The sequence below is a fragment of the Hyperoodon ampullatus genome (genome assembly GCF_949752795.1).
Source record: "Hyperoodon ampullatus genome assembly, chromosome: X".
Lineage (NCBI taxonomy): Eukaryota > Metazoa > Chordata > Mammalia > Artiodactyla > Ziphiidae > Hyperoodon > Hyperoodon ampullatus.
This window is the reverse complement of record NC_136913.1, coordinates 13,155,439-13,177,722: the sequence shown is the minus strand read 5'-3', so window position 1 is coordinate 13,177,722 and position 22,284 is coordinate 13,155,439. Positions and strand designations below refer to the sequence as shown.

At 42.0% G+C, this 22,284-nt stretch overlaps 1 protein-coding gene across 2 annotated transcripts in view; it reads right to left on the bottom strand.

Annotated features, from left to right (window-relative positions):
• GLRA2 (glycine receptor alpha 2) overlaps window positions 1–22,284 on the bottom strand; it is a gene marked incomplete at both ends in the record, with an annotated part of 187,293 nt that overhangs the window by 30,008 nt on the left and 135,001 nt on the right. For both annotated transcript variants that reach the window (XM_079727445.1, XM_079727444.1), the window contains one exon: window positions 5,975–6,124. In XM_079727445.1, the coding sequence (XP_079583571.1) occupies window positions 5,975–6,124 (150 nt within the window). The remainder of the gene's footprint in view (window positions 1–5,974; window positions 6,125–22,284) is intronic.

The window sequence follows — 22,284 nt, the reverse complement described above, 5'->3', positions numbered from 1 at the left end:
GTGGAATATGACTACTGAAAAGCACTACTATAATTTAATTAAAATTATTAAAAAGTGCAGATAAAGAGAGGGGATATTACTGCTTTTCTGTATTACATACCGATCATGCCTGGACTATCGCATTCTGTGGCTCATACTTCAAGATGTCACTAGCGAACTAGAGAAAGGGTGACCAGTGTGCTGAGGGGCTGTAAGCTGTATCCTAGGAAGGACAAGGTCAGCTTAGCTCGGAAACTTTGAGAAGACCTGCCGGCTCACCACCCTTAAGTGTTTGAAGGGATGTCTCCAGGAGGAGAGGGAGGAGACTTTGGTCCTTAAGCAGAAGGAGTGTTGGTCTGACTGGGGACTTTCCAGGACCCCATGGGTGTGAAAAAGCCACTCCCAGGTGACCATTTGCTGTGGGTCCTTGTCTTCTGGCCTTCACCAGTGGGGCTTATGCCCCACTGGAACGGGAAGATCTAAGGGCCTTGGAACATTGAGGAGGAAACAGTGCAGGGTTCTGGACCTCCCGAGTGGAGGTACAGGGCTTCTAAGTTGTTCCCCTCCTGGGGCATTGCACTGGGATTTGAGGCTAGAGCCTGGATAACGATAAAATAGCTACTGTTCTTGTAGGTTTATTCCCCTCCAGTAGGTCCAATGGAGGAGAATTGGAGGGGTCCAGTTCCCCTCCAATGGGAAGATGATTAGTTAAGAGCAGGATTCAAGTATTTCTAAGTAGAGTGTCCTAAATAATACCCCCCAATACATTTCAATTTTATATTCTTCTGTAAAACGTACAACAAATGGGTGACACCTTATGAAAGGAACAAATTACATACTATGCGTGCTTGAAAGAGTGGTATCATTTCCACCCGGTAGGATCAGGAAATTATTATTTTTAAATTGAAGAATAGTTGATTTACAATTTTGTGTTAGTTTCAGATGTAGAGCAAAGTGATTCAGTTACATGTATATATATTTCAGATTACTAGGAAGTTATCTTTTGGGAAATTGGCAATCTATCTAACAATTAAAGGACAGGTAAATGAAGGGAGGGAAAGGGAAAATTGCAAAAAAAAATGAGTACTTTCCCAAGTTACTGTCACGTGAGACATTTTGGTCAGGGCCTCACATTCTCACCCTGTTGTCTAATTAGGTTGAGGCTCCATCTTTTCTTCTGGGGAGGTTGAAGTCTAAACAGTGTGTTCACAACATTCCCTTTAAAAGGCGGCTCATCCTCAGGTGGCCTAGAAGCCATAGCCATGTTCTCAAGCAGCTACAATTTCTGTTTAGTCACTGAAAATAAAGAAGTCAGAGCTCTATGGGTAACTGGAAACCTGAAATCAGGCACAATGCCAAAGTCAGGAGTGGTGTGGCCAGATATAAAAAGACAGGGTGGGCTTCCCTGGTGGCGCAGTGGTTGAGAGTCCGCCTGCCGATGCAGGGGACACGGGTTCGTGCCCCGGTCTGGGAGGATCCCACATGCCGTGGAGCGGCTGGGCCCGTGAGCCATGGCCGCTGAGCCTGCGCATTCGGAGCCTGTGCTCCGCAACGGGAGAGGCCACAACAGTGAGAGGCCCGCGTACTGCAAAAAAAAAAAAAAAAAAAAAAAAAAGACAGGGCGAGAGAAGCGCAGGTGAGGCTTTAAAGTTCTTATGGGGAAGTTGTTAAACCATGGTGAAAAGTTACTGGAGCTGAGGGCATAACATAAAAATAGGATTTTACTACTTAGACCTGGGGCACATCAACTTCTAACAGGCTGGGGTTGGCCCAACCATAGGGATTTGCAAGTTCTGTCAGTGAAGATCTCAGCTTGATTGTTGCTGAGAAACTCTGCTTTGATAAAATTGGCTGCTTTTTGAGATGTAGAAAAGGTAAAGCAGATATACCTAGTTGCAAATTGCCTGGTCCCCTCCTTGAAAGTGACCCTGTTTCATAACTTGATGGTTCAGTAAACACCAGGCACTCTTTCCATGTAAGGAAATGTAATTTCAGGGCTCTCTCCGTAAACATCTTCCTTGAACAAATCATCATGCCAATGTCACTTTGGGAAGTAATCTGCTCTGGGATTTTCTTATACCGTCTAAAGAATCAGGCTGGATTGTGTTGGGGAGGTCAGTTTCCCAATGGGAAATTAAAGAGATGACTTTTTTATTGGGAATATTGAACATTTTAACATGGTGGCCTTGTTTTTGTTTTTAAACTCAGGCCACAACCTATTAGGGTCTGTGAAAATCTAATGGTTCAAGACCAGCTGGGCTGGAACTAGGGCAAGGTAAGGTCTCAGGTGCAAAATGTAAGGGGGTGCCAAAACCCCAGTACTTCAGGTCAATCCATGGGGAAAAACTACCAAATTTAAATAAAAACAAGATCTGACCCTCTACTTGTGTGACTAATCTCACTTGCCTCACCCTAATCTCATCCCTGACGGACCAGCCTTAAAAAAACAGAATAGAAAATATTAGGGTGCATTAAAGATGTTTGTTTCAAGTGTGTGAGTGGGAGAGAGATACTGGATCAGAATGTAAGATGTAAAATGACATGAACTCTGCAGAGCAGCAGCTGAGGTCCGGGACGCTGGAGCGGGGCTGCCTGCGTGTGTGGCTTTGGGCATTTTACCTAACGTCTCAGGGCTTTCCTCTCCTCATCTGTACAATGGAGATAAGAACACTGCCTTCATTATTGGCAGGATGACCACTTAATTGATCCCAAGAAGGACAGTTTTCATAGTGGAAAGTGGCTCGGACAATCCAGCTCTATAATGTTGATGCTTTTTTATTTTACAGTAATTATCAAACAGTAAGACAATTACAGATTTAAATCATCAAGAAATGACAAAGCCATTCAATCATGAGCATTTAGGTGCCCACAGCAATACTGCTCAGCCTCTATTTTGTTGGTCTCATGTTCACTGAACTTAGGATTTTCCCATGTTTTCCACTGACCCCACCAAAGGGCGGCCTAGTGGCTTTCTGGGTTTTGTATGCCATGTTATGGGCCAAGGCTGGTGCCCCAAATGGCCAGCAGGACAGCAGTATCTCATCACTGACAGACCAAAAGAAAGAAAGATTTATCCCTAGCCTCTTGTGTCTGAGTGCACTTCATTTTATCAGCAAGCTCCCTTCCAGCTCTCCTGGAAAGAGTGTTAGTCATGACATTGCTTCTGGAAAGGGTCAAGAACAGAGGCCAGGGATGGTGATGGTTATTTTTTAGATTTCAGCACATGTTAAAGTGAGAACTTGTGTACTGCACCTGTGTACCCCCAACCCAGAAGATCACACCATGACAGAAAGCAGATGTATAGAGTGGAGGTCCGCCAAACCCATGTGAGTTTATTTTAATGCAACTGTTAATAAGTGTTTTGGTTTAAAATGAATTATCCAAGACAAATGCTAAATTACACAGGGCATCAGGAAAATAGGCAGAAACAGGACTTTCTGCAGTAAACTGGGCTGTATGATCACAGTACGCACAGTTGTGGGGACCAAATCAATTCTTGTATGGAAAGTACGGTTTATAGTAACCCCTCAATCACTGTGAGCTCTTGTTACCATTGTTTCTAAACATAATTCACACTCAAAAAAAATTGGAAAGTGCTACCTTGGAAAGATGCCATTTCCTAAGGGACAAATAATTGGAAATGCCTCCCCCTCCTTTTTTTTTTTTTTTTTTCCAAAAGTCAATTGTCAATGATAGTAAGAGCCTTGACTGCAAAGGGGCACCTGCTGATTGTTTTAATTAAAGTTTTAAATTTAATCGTAAACTTTAAATTCATAACCACAGACCTCAGATGGGCTCTCCCACTACCTCTGCCTCAGCATTCTGACCCCATCTCTCTCCTTGGAGCAATGGCTTTTTTATTCTCCCAAACTACCATTTAATACTATATCTTTCCTCCTTAAACCTTCTACGTTTCTCCTTTCCATCCCATTTCCAGCTGGTAACCTGCCTCATAATCCTTGGAAATGATAGGAGCTCCTACATCGTACCATCATCAAACTACCAGTGGATCAGCACCCATCATCATTCTCCCATTTTGTCGGTACAGTGGTGTAGCACATGGGCTCTGGAGACACAGCATCACACCTCAGATCTTGCTGTGCTACTTCGTGGCGCATGAGCGTGGGCAAATTATTTAACTGTGCTTTGGTATCCTCATCAATGAACTGACACTAATTTAAGTCATTATTAAAATGGCTGAAATATCTGTCCCCATGTAAGGCCAACCCTGACCCTTGGCTCTGGATTTCATCCTTTCTCAACTTCTAAAGGTTTTTTTTTTTTTCCTAGAAATTATGGTGTCCTTTCACTGCAGTGTTGATTTCTCCCTTTTTGCTACAGTATTCCTGTTGTCAAACATGTTCTTTTATTTTCCATTTTGAAAAAAGGTTCCTCCCATGATCCCACATTATCTTCCATCCTATCTTCTAGGCTCCAGCGGGTTTAATTTATCATTTTTTAGGGGGAACAGATTTGGAAAACTCTCTCTCATCTCTTGTATGTAAAGTTTTAACTTCAGTTCGGTAGTGATATTGTTACAGGCACTGGAGTTCTCCGTATCATATTTCTCTCCCAGAATCTGAAAGTGAAAGCAAGTGCAAGGCTTCTGGAGTCCTATATGAAATTAAATTATAAACCAGGGCACTGCTTCCCAAATGTGTCTGCACACTGGCATTGCCTGGGGACCTTCAGAAGATACACCTGTGCCCCATTCCGAGACTGGGATTCATGGGTATGGGGTATGGCCAAGGTTTGGGATTTTTGAAAGATCTCCAGGCTATTCTAATGTGCAGGCAAGATTGGGAACCACTGAACTGGAGATTTCGAGCCATGTATTTCCAACCTCAAACTTCTAGATAATGTAAGTTTTGGGTTTCTGCATTAAAGTTGAAGTTGAGACAGTGAGATCAGTCTAATTGGATTTATCAGGTTGAAATCGACATGAGTAGGGACCTTATTTACATAAAGCCGAGCAATTCATAAAAAAGTCAATCAAAGCAGTTTTGTGAGCAAAGACACGCACGCAAATTATCAATGTTCAAAACAACAGGATTTTAAAGTAATTTTGTCAAATGGAATATATATCTCCAACTACAGCTGCTAGGTAAAACACAGGGCTCCCAGTTACATTTGAATTTCAGATAAACAACAAATAATTTATTAATATAAGTCTGTTCCATGCAACATCTTGGATGTACTTACACTAAATATTTATTATTTATCTGAAATTCAGGCTTAACTGTGTGCCCTATATATTCTTTAAATTGAAGTATAGTAAATTTACAATGTTGTGTTAGTTTCAGGTGTATAGCCAAGCGATTCAGTTATATATATGTATATGTATGTGTGTGTGTGTATTCTTTTTCAGATTCTTTTCCCTTATAGGTTATTACAAGATATTGAGCATAGTTCCCTGTGCTATACAGTAGGTCCTTGTATATAGTAGTGTGTATGTGTTAATCGCAAACTCCTGATTTATCCCTCTTCCCCCTTCCCCCTTTGGTAACCATAACTTTGTTTTCTATGTCTGTGAGTCTATTTCTGTTTTGTAAATAAGTTCATTTGAATCATTTTTTTTTTTAGATTCCACATATAAGTGACATCATATGATATTGGTTTTTCTCTGTCTGACTTATTTCACTTAGTATGATAATCTCTAGGTCCATCCATGTTGTTCCAAATGGCATTATTCCATTCTTTTTTATGGCTGAGTAATATTCCATTGTGTGTGTGTGTGTGTGTGTGTGTGTGTGTGTATACACCACATTTGTTTTATCCATTCATCTCTCGATGAATTTTATTTGCTAAATGTGACAACTCTGTCCCAATTTTAAAGGACTAACCTGAGCAGTAATTCAGTATAGTAGGATGAATCAGGACAAAAATTAACTTCAGCTTCTTGCTCACTATGTATTGTTATATTTTCTAAATTACATTGCCTGGATAACCACCTCGAGCTCTACCTGACTTTGTCTGCACTTAGGGTCAACGGTACCTTATTCTGCCTCTTCTGCCTTCTCCGGAGCCGCAGAAACTCCTTGTGCTGCCTGGAGACAAAGTTCACTGCTGCATATTCCAGTAAGGCTGCAAACACAAACAGAAGGCACACTGCCATCCAGATGTCAATCGCTTTTACGTAGGAGACCTGAGAGAGAGGGAGAGACAGAGACACTGTGAAAACTTGAGGGGAAACCAGGTTCCTTATGGTGTGAGCAGCAGAATAACCTCATTTCCTTTCATCAAGGATTCTTTTCTAGGCTTTCCTTAAGAAAGTGCTTAAGCATTTTCCATCCCACTTTGCAGATTCTGGGCAGAGCAGTGAAAGTTACATGCCCCCCTGCCCCAGGCCCTTGTTCCATTTCTCTCAGTATAGCCCACCTGCTCAAGTAGCCTCATCCCTGAGACCACCTCCAAAGGTGACTACAAGAATTGCCTTCATGAAAAAAAAGAAAGAAAAAACTTTGAGGTAAAACAGTGGGTGCTACTCTTGAAACTGCTCATTTCCTTGTCTTTTTTCTTACCATTTAAAAACTCATTAAGATAATTCCAAAACTTGGATGAGAAATAAACTATATATGGCTTTGGGTCCTTCAAAAACCAATTTGTAATTTCCATTCAGCTTTTGATCCTAACTGATGCAGAAACAAGTTTCTTTTTTTTAATTGAAGTATACAATATTATACAAGTTACAGGTGTATAATATAGTGATTCACAATTTTTAAAGGTTGTACTCCATTTGTAGTTATTTTAAAATGTTGGCTGTATTCCCCTTGTTGTACAATATATCCTTGTAGCTTATTTTATACATAATAGTTTTTACGTCTTAATCCCCTACCCCTAAATTGCCCCTCCCTTCTTCCCTTGCCCCACTGGTAACCACTAGTTTGTTCTCTATTTCTGTGAGTCTTCTTTTTTGTTATAGTCACTAGTTTGTAGTATTTTTTAGATTCCACACATAAGTGATATCGTACAGTATTTGTCCTTCTCTGTCTGACTTAGTTGCAAATGGCAAAATTTAGTTCTTTTTTATGCTGAGTAGCATTCCATTGTGTGTGTGTGTGTGTGTGTGTGTGTGTGTGTGTGTATACACACCACATCTTCTTTATCCATACATCTATTGATGGACACTTAGGTTGCTTCCATATCTTGGCAATTCTAAATAATGCTGCTATGAACACTGGGGTGCATGTATATTTTCGAATTAGTGTTTTTGTTTTTTTCAGATATATACTCAGGAGTGGAATTGCTGGGTCATATGGTAGTTCTATTTTTAGTTTTTTTAGAAACCTCCATACTGTTTTCCCTAGTGGCTGTACCCCTTTTCTCCACATCCTCACCAATATTTGTTATTTGTGTTCTTTTTGATGGTAGCCATACTGACAGGTGTGAGGTGATATCTTACTGTGGTTTTGATTTGCATTTCCCTGATGATTAGCAATGTTGAACATCTTTTCATGTGCCTGTTGGCCATCTGCATGTCCTCTTTGGAGAAATGTCTATTCGGGTCTTCTGCCCACTTTTTTAATCGAGTTGTTTGTTTTTTTTGATGTTGAGTTGTATAAGCTGTTTATATATTTTGGATATTAACCCCTTATTCATCATATCATTTGCAAATATTTTCTCCCATTCCGTAGGTTGTCTTTTCATTTTGCTCATGATTTCCTTTGCTTGTGAAAACTTTTAAGTTTGATTAGGTCCTACTTGTTTATTTTTGCTTTTATTTCCTTTGCTTTAGGAGACAGATCCAAAAAAAAATATTGATGTGATTTATGTCAAACAGTGCTCTGCCTATGTTTTCCTCTAGGATTTTTATGGTTTCTGATCTTATAGTTAGGTCTTTAATCCATTTTGAGTTTATTTTTGTATATGGTGTAAGAGAGTGTTCTAATTTCATTCTTTTACATATAACTGTCCAGTTTTCCCAGCACCACTTATCAAAGAGACTGTCTTTTCTCCATTATATATTCTTGCTTCCTTTCTTGAATATTAATGGACCATAAATGTGTGGGTTTATTTCTGGGCTGTCTATCCTGTTCCATTGATCTGTGTGTCTGTTTTTGTGCCAGTAGCATACTGTTTTGTTTACTATAGCTTTTTAGTATAGTCTGAAGTCAGGGAGAATGATTCCTTCAGCTCTGTTCTTTCTCCAGATTGTTTTGGCCTTCGGAGTCTTTTGTATTTCCATACAAATTTTACAATTATTAGCGTTCTTTGAAAAATGCCATTGGTATTTTGATAGGGATTTCATTGAATCTGTAGATTGCCTTGGGTAGTATCATTTTAACAATATTAATTTTTCCAATCCAAGAACGTGGTATATCTGTCCATCTGTTTGTGTCATCTTCAATTTCTTTTATCAGTGTTTTACGTTTTCTGAGTACAGGTCTTTTACCTCCTTAGGTAGGTTTATTCCTAGGTATTTCATTCTTTTTGATGTGATGATAAATGGGATTGTTTCCTTAATTACTCTTTCTGATATTTTGTTGTTAGTGTATAGAAATGCAACAGATTTCTGTATATTAATTTTTTTATGCAGCAATTTTACCAAATTCATTTATGAGCTCTAGTAGTATCAGGTGGCGTCTTTAGGATTTTCTATGTATAGTATCATGTCGTCTGCAAACAGTGACAGTTTTACTTCTTCTTTTCCAATTTGGATTCCTTTTATTTCTTATTTTATGATTGCAGTAGCTAGGACTTCCAATACCATGTTGAATAAAAGTGGCAAGAGTGGGCATCCTTGTCTTGCTCCTGATCTTAGAGGAAATGCTTTCAGCTTTTCACTGTTGAGTATGATGTTAGCTGTGGGTTTGTGATATATGGCTTTCATTATGTTGAGGTTAAATAGTTTTAAACTATCACAATTCAAGATATTCAACCAAAGTAAAATATCAGGGCTGTAGCCTTGGGAAGGTATCTGGTTAAAAAGGAAACTTTTATGACCCTTCAGTGATTGGTTGAGTGCTTTGTACATCTTATTTGATAAAGCAGATTCTGAAAGCAAATACTTTTTACTTGCAATGCAAAGTTCCCTTCATCTCACTCAACTTCCAATTATTTTTTAAAATATGAGGGGGAAAATAATTAGATGAAGTTGTAACATGTTGGACCACAGACTACAAACGATTCTTTTTCAACTGCCTGTGCAAATGTGTACTATCTAGTTCTAATTTTTAAATAGGGTTTCCTGCTTTTTGATAGGTGTCACTGAGTGTTTGCCATCCAGAATTTATGCATTTTACATATAATAATTTTCTAACCATTATGACAACTGTATTACCCCCATTTTCTGGTGAGGAAACTGGGGTACAGAGAGGTTAAATTATTACCCAAAGTGAGAAAGCTAAAAGGTAGCAGAGCTAAGATTGGAATTGGAACCCAGTCTGACTAGTGAATCTCCTTTCTGGACACACACAAACATACTACTAGGATTATACCTTTTGTATCTTGCATTTCCCTTTGACCTTTATAGTGAGCATTTCCCATGTAATTTAACTTTCTTCTAAATCATAATTTCCAGTGCTTGTATAATTGTCTATACCATCATTAATCATTCTGTATGATAGGATATTTAGGTGATTTTTAGTTTCATTTTATGCTACTGTAAATTTGGGAGCTATGAATATTCTCCCCCCCCCCCAATATTTTACTGTATCTCTGATTATTTGTTAGGTCAATTTTTAGACTGGGATTATGGGAGTAAATGCTAAGAAAATATGCTCCTGACTTAGAAAGTTAGTAGGAGCATAGAGGATGTAAAAGCAGAGATTCTAGAATGAGATGCCTGAAGTAAGAAACACTGCTCTGTTCTTGACTCTAACTTTGCCAGATTGTTTAACCTGTCTCTGCTTCCCCTCCTCATCTGTATAAAGGAAAATAATAGTAGCTATTTCATAGAGTTATGTGGATAAAATCACTTAATGTATTCAAAGTGCTTAGAATAGTGTTTGGCACAGAGTAAGTGCTATATAAATGTTTGCAATTATTTGACTACATAAGGGTGTGATTTTGTTAATAGAAAAATCTTGGAAGAGACAGAAAAATCAACAAGGAAAATAAAAATCGCCCACAGTCCTAATATATTCCAATTATTATTTTTAAGGTTACCACCTGCCTTACACTATTTGTCTCCATCAATCTGAACTACTTGTCAGTCCCACATATGTTGTGACAAAGTGGTATAGCACCTGGGATGCTTATTCTCAGCCTTTCTGATTAACAGATGACTCAGAATCCTTCATGACTTGGCTTGCATACCAGCTCCTCTGGGAAGCATCCCTAACCTTCCTACTTTTGTCTCATCTAGGTTGGGGGCCACTTTTCCTTGCTCCCTTATAACTCTCTATCGAGCCTGTCTGTTCTTTTTCAGTCCAGCAGCTTCCCTGACCCCACCACTAGACTCACTAGACTGAAACTTTTTTTTTTTTTTTAAGAAAGGTCCTGTGTAGTATTACTCTTTGTATCACCAGCCCAGGACCTGGCAAATAGTGAGTAAACATTAGATATGTGGGATGGATGGATAGATGGCTGATTGAATGACAGAAGGAAGGAATGAAGGAAATACCTGGCTATCTTTCCATTTTTGTACTTTAACTTCAACAATTCTTTACTGTATAACATTACCCACAATTGCACATATTGGATATTTCTGAGAGTGGACCATTAGTGCGTTTAAATTCTCTCAGCTCACCAAGCATTCCTGGAGTGTTTCTTTCCTTAATAAGCAATAATTTTCTTGTATTTGCTGTTCTGGAGCAGTCCTATTCTCCTGTAATAATAGAACATTACCAATCACAGCATTCCGGTTATATATTATTCAGATGGCCTTTGAATGTTTTAAGACCTAATAATGAGAAGAATTTGTCAGTGCCTGATAGATGTCCATACCAAAAGCTAAGTCCAGTAGAACTCACCCTCATTCCTCCCCTTGCTAGTGTTTACAGCACTCAGTCATTTGTAAACCCTTCCCCCCTCTCCTTCTGGCCATCAGCAGGCCAGGCACGTATTTGGCTTCTTTTATAGCTGCTCATAAACAAATCCTTTCAGTCTCTTAATCAGTTTGGTTGGTCTGCGAGTTTCCTCCAAATCATGATCATCTTTCCAGCACTGAAGTGCTGGTATTAACTGCATTATTCACACGGATTTAGGTGGTGTCGTGAGACATCTATTACCTATGATGGGATGTCCTTCAGTGCTGGTGTCTCAGGATTGAAATGCCTTTTTGTTACTTCTATCCAGCTCTGATGTCACATTCTCTCCCTTTGGCTTCTAATCCTTAGACATTTTTACCTCACATTTTTTCCTGTCACATTATTTTTATGATTCCTGGGCTTACATGAGCCGTTCCTGAACTACATTACTACAATCTTGCAAAATAGTTTTCAAATTAATGAAGCTCTCAAAATGCTAGTATGATTCATTCGGTGTTATCTTTCCAGGTATATTTAATTCAGAAACATAAACACTGAGGGCCTACTATGTGGAAAGCACTGTAGTAGGTGCTGGTGGGAGGTGGGGCAGAAGATACAAGAATAACTAAGATGCACATTGATTCTTCCCAGGACTCCCCAGATGATACCCCAGGGGAACCTGTTCATGCTGTGCTCCAGAAAGCGTCATTCACATAGCTCAGGGAGCAGCAAATTAGGACCTATGAGTCGAATCTGCCCCACCACGTTTTATAAAGAGTTTTATTGGAACACAGCCATACTCATTCATGTATATACTGTCCACGGCAGCTTTTACGGTAAAATGGCACAGTTGAGTAGTTGTGACAGAGACCATACGGTCTGGAAACCCTAAAATACTATGTGACCCTTTACAGAAAATGTTTGCCAGCCCCTGACGTAGACTGCAGTGTTGTCTGGTTTGTCCTGGGGATGTAAATCTTGGTGGCCCTGTTTGGTGCTTGAGAAAACCATGGTCTAGTGAGGGAGACAGTCAAGTGAACATAAGACTGATACAAAGCAGATGGTCTCATGTGCCAAAGTAGAGGAAAACCCAAAAGGTGGCTGGAAGATGTGGGGAGTTCAATGTTGACAGGGAAAAATCAGAAAAGGCTTCGTTCCTGGATGGCATGGCATTTGACTTAGGGCTTGAGGAAAGCCAGGACTTTGATGGGTGGAAGAAGCTATGAAAGCAAAACCATGAAGATGGGAGAGAATAGGTGGGCTTGAGGGTGGTCAACAATCCAGTGACTGGGATGTGCTGGGTACCGGGGAAGTGCATGGTGAGGTATGGCTGGGCCAACACAATGGCCAGGCAGAGGCATCTGGGTTTCAGACTGCTTGTAAAGATAAGCTAATTATGGTTTTGAGGTGGGGTATGGATATATAAGTCCTTTTCTAATTAGCTTGAATTTCTTTGTCTCAAAAGCAAGAGTCTTAGCAAAAGTAGACATTTTCCCTCCATATAGAAATTTACCTTTTCTCCTGACACTCTCAACTCTACACAGAGTCAGTTCTCTTCCAAACTTTCTAACAACATCTCTGAATCCTTTGCTGAATCTTCTTCGATTTCTTATCTGTGGTCCTTGAACTCTTTCCTCTTCGATTTTCCCTGTATCTTCAGGTCCTCAATAAATTCAACCACTCTTATAGTTTCTCTCTCTGTGTGTGTGTGTGTCTCCCGTAGCAGAGATTGGCCAAGTTCTTGTGATTCCCATTTCCTCTTCCTGGGACACCAGTAAACTAGATTTTCCAGTTCAGCTGGATCCCCAGTGGAATGTGGGCAGAAGTAATATACACTGCTTCAGGGCTTCTAAAATCTCCCAAGAGGGCATTAGGACTTAACCTTTCTGCAGCCACCTTGGGTGTCACTCATCTGAGATGGCAGTGCCATAAGATGGAAGAAGCCTGGATCCCTAAAAGACACAGGGCCACCCACTTCACAGTGGAATGTAATGTGAGTGAGAAATAAATTTTTATTGTTTTAAGCCATGGAGATTTCAGGGTTTTGTGTTTCCAGCACTCCCCAACCCATCACTCAGTCCTGACCTCCTGACCTCTCACCAGCATTCTTGTGCTAATTATAAAAGGCCCAGTGTGGGGGTGGGGGGGTGGGGGGAGTGGAGGGGGTGGTATTTCCCTGGTGGTCCAGTGGTAAAGAATCCGCCTTACAATGCAGGGGATGTGGGTGGTTCCATCACTGGTCAGGGAACTAAGATCCCATGTGCCGCGGGGCAACAGGTTACACTGGGACAGGCCAGGTAGTCAGTGCTGCCACCATCCTTCTCTTCCAAGGAAATCTGATTTTCCTGGCATTAAACAGCAGGTAGTAAGCCCGTGTGCCACAACTACAGAGCCCACGCACCCTGGAGCCTGCGTGCCACAACTAGAGAAGAGAAAACCCACATGCCACAACGAAAGATCCCGTGCCATGACGAAGATCCCACATCCAGCAGCTAAGACCCGACACAGCCAAAAAAAAAATTAAAAAAAATAAAAGGCCTGGGAAATTCCCTGGTGGTCCAGTGGTTGGGAGCCCGCGCTTCCACTGCAGGGGGCATGGGTCTGATCCCTGGTCCGGAAACTAAGATCTCACAATGCCGTGCAGCATGGCCAAAAAATACATAAAAAGGCCCGCAGTTAGGATTTGCAAAAGCAAAATCATTAAGTGCCCCTCCTTCCCATTCACTTCATTTGAATCTTGCTTCCCACCGGCAACACTAGTTTCACCATTAGTTCTTTCTTTGCCTTCACCTCTATTATTCAGTCTGTTGCAAAAGCTCAACATCGACTTCTGCAAAGCACCCTTAGGTTTACCCTTTTCTCTCCATTCCAAAGATGTCACTGCAACCCTGGCCATCAATGCTTACACCTGGTTATTATAACAACTTCCTAACTGATCACCCTGTACCCAGTTCCTCCTCGTGGCACTTTATCCTTTTGCTTCTGCCAGATTAAATTTAAACACCAATTCATTTTGCAACACAGCTTGAGAACTACTGTGGCTGCCTAGTATAGGCTCTAGTATCCAAGATCTCACACAGCATGTGTCCGCCCTAGTTATTCAGTCTTATTCCACTCTTTCCTAACATGGACCTTGTGCTTTGTTTAAGCAGTTCTACTTACCCTGAGGAAGCCAAGTCCATTCCTACTGAGAATCCCAGCCATTCTCAGATGGGTGTAATTTTGCACCACAGGAGACATTTGGCAACGTCTGGACATATTTTTGGTTGTCACAACCAAGGGGAGGTGCTACTCGTGTCTAGTTGGTTGAGGTCAGGGACGCTGCTAAACATCCTATAAAGCACAGGACAGTCCCCACAGTGAATAGTTATCCAGCCCCAAATGTCAATAATTCTGAGATTGATAAGCTCTGAGATAGAGAAAGCACCCGCCCCCAACCCAGGTATCCATGCCTGGTTCAGTGGTCCTCAGCTGGGGCTGATGTTGCCATGAGAGGACACTTGGCAATGTCTGAAGGTGGTTTTGGTTGTGCCAGCTGGGGAGTGAGGTTTTGCCACAGGCTTCTAGTGAGTAGAGGCCAGGGATACTGCTAAAAGCCCAACAATGCATAAGACAGCCCCCATGACAAAGAATTATCCAGCCCCAAATGTTAATAGTATTAAGGCTGAGAAATCTTGGTTCACACTCTTCTCCCAGCATAGAAATTCTTCCTCCCTTTTCCTGCTTTCTCTACCTATGTATTTCCAGGTAATTCCTCAAGGAGTAGCTCAATCTCCATCTCCAGAGTGATGCTTTCTCTGCCTATTCTAGCCCACAGTGGTCTTACTCATCTTTAGGATTTGTAATGCACTGATAGTTAGGATCAGACAGTTGAGTGTTTGCTTCATGTTTGCATGTTTTATCTGCCCAGTTAAAGTTTAGGATGCTTGGAGGATAAAGACCCAGGGATATCTTTTGTATCTATACCCCCAAGAACAAGTCTTTGTTCATTGAGTAAATGCCCCATAGTTTCTGTTGACTGACAAGTTATTCAAGCTGCATATAAATTCAAATTCCTTTCACAATCACTAAAGGGAAAAAATTTATCTCACGTCTTTTAAAGCCAATAGCTGATGATACTAAGATTACTCCAGATTTATTTTCACTAAGGGAAAGAAGAGTAGTTATTCTGTTGAATTTACAATTCCTGTAGTTTACAAACATATCTGGTGAAACAGTAGAGCCAGTCAAGTTGTTTAGGTTTTTGTGGCACTAAATAAACATTTATCTGATATTTGAACAGATCAGTTAGTTGATGGAGTTTAGCTCATTACTCAGTTACTTTGGCATCATGTTGACATTTGTTAGAGATACTTTTCATTAGTGTTTTTTTTTCTTTTTCAACACTATCTAGGTATTTTTGAAAACCTCGGCAGTTTTTCATGAGGAAATTTTTTCATTAATTATACACTGAGATCAGTTTCAAAATGGAAAATCAAACCATGAATTTATTTACTTTAGTCACATAATTTGTTTTGCCTACATTCATTTCCTGCGTCATGAAGCCAGTTGTTCATGGGTTCGGCCATTTTCTACCCAGTGTTTATCCCCATCATAGAAGAGTGGCTCGTCATTGTATAAGGATTGCCTGAATGTCCTTACAGCTTGGGTGCCCTCTCCATCCCTCATGGGCAAGGTACTACCATTTGACAATGTGCCAACTAAAATATATCCACATTCCCAGCCCCTATGAAGGGGCTATGTATGAAGAGAAGTTCTCTCCAGTAGAGAAAAATCACAAATGACTGTGATAAACCAAGTATTTTTTTAATAGAAAAGAGACAAAATGGAATTTATAGGACAATCTCAAAATACTAAGATATTTTCCTTGCTTTAAGTGGAATGATGTCTCACACCCACCTGCTTGAGTCAGTGTTTAATTATTCTCAGAGTATGCATACAAACCACTGCTAAACCAGAATAGAAATTTTTCTGCTCTGTATAGTACAGTTTCTTTTTATCCAATTTAGAAGGAAAATTTTTGATTAACCCTGATTAATGCAGCTGTTGAAATGGATACCCGTTGGTCACGGTAGCCTGACTTGTGCTTCCATTACATGGGACAGAAGCCTTTGGTAGCTCCAATCAATTCGTCTTTTATTGAGTGCTATGAAGTACACCACTACCCTCTCCATCCTCATTTTATGGGGGAGAAAAATAAGTTTATTAAATGCATGTCTAAATACAGGTAGTAATGAACAAAGATGGAAATGAGAATTCTGGCTTTGACTTTCTGTTTTGTCTCTTACCTACATTGAGTCATGGTAAAAATATCATTAGAAAAAATATAAGCAGTCGAATTAATCCTAGTGCCAAAGATGCATGGTGTTGTACCAATTTATCTTTACAATTTCACTGCCAAGTTGCCATTTTTATTGCCTAATTAAAGAGCTCACATCTGCTGTTTAATGCCAGGAAAATCAGATTTCCTTGGAAGAGAAGGATGGTGGCAGCACTGACTACCTGGCCTGTCCCAGTGTAAGCACCGCACCCTGTTTTCTCTCCATGTCTTACACTCTTGCTGGGTTCTGGGTAGAGTACTGAATAAACACAACTCTTGTGAGGGTGCTGTTTGTAAAAAGAGCCATTGGGTGGCAGTGCCTCCAAGCCTGGTACCTGCGGGAACCAACTAGTTACCAACGACATTCCTTAGATCACAAAGCTTTCATCAGGACGGGACCTGAACAACCTCAGGGACCAAATAATTTGGGTGTTGGGTGGCACACAGGTCTAATTAGCTGATATTATTTCTTAAGATGAATAAATTTCTCTCTATTATGGTGGTCAGAAAACTGTTCAAAGTTGCTTGCCAAAGCACACTCTCCGTGTGAGTTTTGTGAGTGGAGAGGTAAGAGAAGGGTAGAACTGCCAGCCCCAGAATGCACGAATAATCCTAGGTGACAGCCACTGTTGGAGGCATCACAGGGACACCCTAGAGAAAGGCAGCCCCAAGGCTCAGCTTTCTGCACGTGTAGGTGTCTGGGGGAGGGCGGCAAGGTGAGGAAGGAGTGGCATCTGGAGGAAGGGGAGGGAGCAGGGCTGGTGGGGCTTCTTCCCCGTGCTGCGTCTGCCACGTCTCACCATGTTCTCAGCTCATGGACAGGAATACTGGTTCCTTCCACAGTCTGCTTCCGGTGGCTGCACCTTCAACGACAGAAGTGCAGTATATTGCTTCTTAGGCAAGGGCAGGAATGAGGAGGGAGTTGGGAGTCAGGAGCAAATTGCCCAGCGGTGTAAGAACAACCACGATGAAGAAAAGAGCCAATTGGATGATAGCAGTTTTGGAAAGGCAACCAAAGGCTTTTGGTGGATAATGAGATGATGCTCCACTTAATAGATATCTGTGTAGTCATTGTGTGTGTGTGTGTGTGTGTGTGTGTGTGTGAGAGTGTGAGAGTGTGAGAGAGAGAGAGAGAGAGAGAGTGAGAGTGAGAATCAGGGAGAATATGAAGACGGGAAAAGGAAGGAAATGATCCAAGGATTCCAGTGTCATGGGGTCATTGAAGGATTGCATAAGACACTTTCGGTAAATCTTAACACTCATTTGGCAGATTGTGGACCCTCAGTCACATTGGTTTGCCAGGAATGAGCTCTTGAAGATATTACATAATTCAAAGCTTGCATAATTCAAGGCAATTTTCCCTAGAGGAATACATAAAAAGTAGAATTTGTTGTATTTCATGTTCTGTGCATGCATTAAGACTTTATTAGTATTTTTATATTGCCCTATTTCAAACTCACACAAGCTAAGTTCACATAAAACGGCACCTCGTGGTAGCGAGCACTCCTGTATGTCAGGGGGGCTGCGATGTGCTGTTACAAAAACAAAACAACAAACTCCCACCACCATCATCAGTGAAAAGCTTTCAACCACAGAACTCTAGGAGTTATCTCTGTGATATAGATAAGAAAACGGAGTTTACTCTTTAACTTTACCAAGATCACACGGCAGAAGAGTGGGTGAGCTGCTCTTCGCATCTCCTCTGGCTTGACTCCACCCTCCGTGCTTTTCTGGCTCCCTGACCCCTGAGGGAAACCGTCTCCAGGGAGTGAGTCGGCAGAATTACTCACAGACTGCGGTTTCACCAGATGACACCATCTGATGTGAAAGAGGTGAGAGAGTGCAGGCAGCGGGCTGGGCGAGCTCGAGACAGCACAGTCCCACCTGCAGCCATGGAGCTACTATGAAAAGAAATGTTGAAAAATGAGAGGGAACCACACTGTCCTTCATCTGCTTTCTCAGCCATGGGTGCTGTTTCCCCTTCTTTATTTACTCCCCCGCCCACCTCATCGCAGGTTCAAATTTCATTCTTATGAACAAGGAAGGAGAGGAGGGAAGTTTAATAAAAACTGTCCAGTCTCGTTCTCTGACTCAGGGTGAGGGAAAGGCCTTGGCATGGCGGCTGGGGTTTGTAGCGATGACAGTGGTTTTCTCCTGCTGCTCCCCAGAGAGGGGGCTGGATGGGAGGGGAAATCTGGAGAAGCTGAGCGGTCTCCACCTCCTAGACTGGGCTCGTTGCCTTATGATTTCCAAGTCGGCTGCGCTCCCTGGAGTAGCATGAGGAGGCCAGATCAGGAAGGCAGCACGGGCCAAATCTCTCACCCCTGACCATTTTTGAAACCCTGAACCTTAGCAGAGTGAGCAGGCAGGCCATTGCTGGGTATGTGCGGGCTCTTCGTCATCCCAGAGCAATCACGGTGGCGGACTTCTGACGCAAGCGGACTTCTGAGATGCTCGGTGGGATGGGTGAGATAGGTGAGCAATGGATGATCCTGGACTACAAACGGTGGCAGGCTTAGAAGCCCATTCCAACCTGTAGTGATAGAGCAGCCATTTCCTCAAGAGCACCTGGGATCCTGTGATGACTCTGGGACACAAAGAGGCTTCTCCAGGTGCTGAGCTTCCCTGCAATGCACCTGAATCCTCTGAGCGCTGGGATGCCACAGCCTGGGGATGAGGACGGGTGTTCCTTTGGTGGAGGGCAAGAGTGTTTCACAACTGAGATATTAATATCTATTGAATGGCAGTCAGTGGTAGCCAAGAAGCTTCACCACCCACCCCCTGGCCTGTGGCCTGGTTTAGCTTCACCTCTGCACTTTAGTGTTAGCTCGTGGTGCAGGCAGCAGGTCAGTGAGGAGGGCTCTGTGGGAGCCACCTTGATAGAAACCTTCCCTTCTTGGCCTGAGACCCTGGGCACCCATGCCTGGGCCATGGCAACCTCAAGCTCCTGAAGTGAACCAGGAGCATCCTACTGTCTCTCATAGCATCCCGAGTGAACCTGAAATGGAAAAATTCCAGGCCCCCATCACGTTCAAGGTTACATGTGGGGAGAAGAAAACAAGAAAAAGAGCTCCAGGTCAATCAGAGGCCTGGAATTAACGTGGTACAAGAGCCTCTGGCTGGGCTGGTGATCTCACTTTTTGTTACTGTAAATTACCCAAGAGCTGGCCTCCACTGTGTCCATTTCCTGTAGCCGAGCAGCATTTTTTTTTTTTTTTTTTTTTTTTTTTTTTTTTTTGTGGTATGTGGGCCTCTCACTGTTGTGGCCTCTCCCGCTGCGGAGCACAGGCTCCGGACGCACAGGCTCCGGACGCACAGGCCCAGCGGCCATGGCTCACGGGCCCAGCCGCTCCGCGGCATGTGGGATCTTCCCAGACCGGGGCACGAACCCGTCTCCCCTGCATCGGCAGGCGGACTCTCAACCACTGCGCCACCAGGGAAGCCCGCCGAGCAGCATTTTGATGCAAGTCAGTTCCATGCCTTTCTCCTCACCACAGAAACCAGAAACACAAACCACCCACTAATAATTAGCTACTTATTTGCACTAGATATGAGCCTGCAGGAATCTGTTCGTAATTAAAAAGAAATCCTACAGCCTCTTGAATAAAATGACACAAATAGATAAGCAAGCTCTTTGAAGAAATTAAAAAGACCATGCTATCAGGAGGCATTTCTATATTTCAATATGGAAGTGTACAGACTGCTAAAAAAAGAACAAAAGATAAATTGTGAATGTGGAAAGATTTGGGTTGGGCTTATTGAGCACATCGACTTCTAATACATTAGTTGCATATATCTGCTTCAGAGAGTTTAGATGAATCCCAGTCCCATCAATCCTGTAGCATTACAGAAGCTAAGAAAAGGAGGCAGGGCAGTGATGGAGAGAGCAGTGAGAAGACGCCAGGGATGTGGGTCTTGGCTTTGCCACTGGCTGACTTTGCAAAAGTGGCCACGTCATTTCACCCTTCTGGGCCTCAGTTTCCTTCTTGGACATATAAAAGGGTTGGATGATCATCTCTAAGGTTTCTGAAAATCTATAACTCAAGGGAAAGAGAAAGTGATGAGGGAGGAACCTAAGTCAGTAGCAGGATGGGGTCCCAGTCTCAAGGTGATCAGGGCCGTGAGTACAAGAAGTGGCCTTTTGGCTCCCTGCTGTGCCTTCTTAACAACCTTCAGTGTCATCCAGTAATGCGTATTCACTGAGCACCTCTGTGTGCCAGGCAGCACCTGCTTAAAATGGTGAATTTCTTGCTTAGAAACAAATTGTACTGATGAAAACATTTACCTGCATAAGACTGTGTAGCAGATGTACTGCAAATTCACCAGCAAATTTAGTGAGAAAGTCTCCTGTAAACCATGAGCAGCTGACCTCAAGCCCTGAAGCTTGCTGCTTTTCTGCCTGAGAGTTGTTTTTGTTTGTTTGTTTGTTTGTTTGGCACTTTAATAACTTTCTCAACTTGCATACAAGGAAGCTTAGAACACTCCAGGGGGACGCCTCTCGACCATAGAGGGATGGGACTTAGTGGATAAAGACGCCGGATTTCTGGTTACTTGGTGGGATAAATCTGGTAAGAATTCTGTATGGTTTTTCAGAGGCTCCCCAGCCGGACCGAACCATGCTTGCCATCCATGGTAACTGGCTCAGTGATGGACTTTATTGGCTTTTCTCCTTTCCTTGTTTACACTGCATACTCTCTCACTTGTCCTTCCTGAGGCCCCCTCCCAAATGAACTATCTGCATCCAGATACTTGTTATGGGGTCTGTAGTTTACTGAAGCAAATGGCCCAAACCTAAAATTAGATCAGGGAAGGCTGACACAAACGTGATGCCTGTCACATCATGCACCGTTTAGAACCAGGATAGCAACCAACCACAGGTCCTCCTGAAAATTCCTTTCCTATTGACAAAAGCCCTATATCTGGCTTGTTTCCTCATCATCAATGAGAATGGAGTGTCAACACAGTTCTAAAACCAATCTGGAGAAGTAAGCATCAAATCAATTTGGGATCTATATTACCCATGTCATTTAACACCCATTACTTCCCTTTTTGCTCTGCACATCTCATTTTAAATTGACAAAATTACAATTGTGTAACTGTAACAGAAACTAATTTCCAACCTAATACTATGCAAGCGTCATCCCGCATATACCAACCCTCCTTGGGTCAGGGAAATAACGAGAGCAGCTTATTTGTAGAAGCATCATAGAAACTGTTCCATGCTAGCTATGAAGTTTGTTAGGAAGATAGAATCACAGTTATATTTTGAGCCTAAAAGGATATAGCTATTATGAAGGTACAAATTACTCCTTGTTGGAGAATGGAGAGAACGAAAAGTGCCCACCCAACTGAGAAGGCATCTTGGAACTGAAAAATGAGGGAGGCAGCTCCATATTATTAATGAATCAGTTTATTATAGGGTAACCTACTCACAGGGTGGGATCGGGATCAGGCAGACAACGATCCGGAAGCATTTGCAGCTGCACTCCACACGGCCAAGGGGCCGCTGGGACAATTTTATAATTAACCTAGGGTATGGGGGTAGGTGTTTGGAAATAGGATGTGCATTCCTAAGTCAAAATTCATGAATGGGTAACTAGTCTAGTGGGTGCTGGGAACAAGTCAGCAAAGATTTTCATCATTATTTGGGGACTAACAGAGCATAGAGGCCACCTGGCCCTAATGATTATTAAACAATATCTATTAGCTACAAAGCCCCTGACAGAGAAGGGCTTTACTGCACAGTACAGTCCTGGGTAGGGTCAGTGAAAGGACACGAGAAACTGTAAGGGCCCAAGATGGCCTCAGTTGTGCTAACAGCCATACACTCCTGTTGACACGACATCAATTAAAAATGTTAATAGCGGGATGAATTGGGAGATTGGGATTGACATATATACACTAATATGTATAAAATAGATAATAAGAACCTGCTGTATAAAAAAATTTTTTTTAAGTTAATAGCATTACACTAGAAGACCAATGAAGACTTTGTTTTACTAGCGTGTGGTAGGCAGCCTTCTAAAGTGGACCCCAGTGATTCTTGGGTAACCCCCTCCACTTGACTGTGGGCTG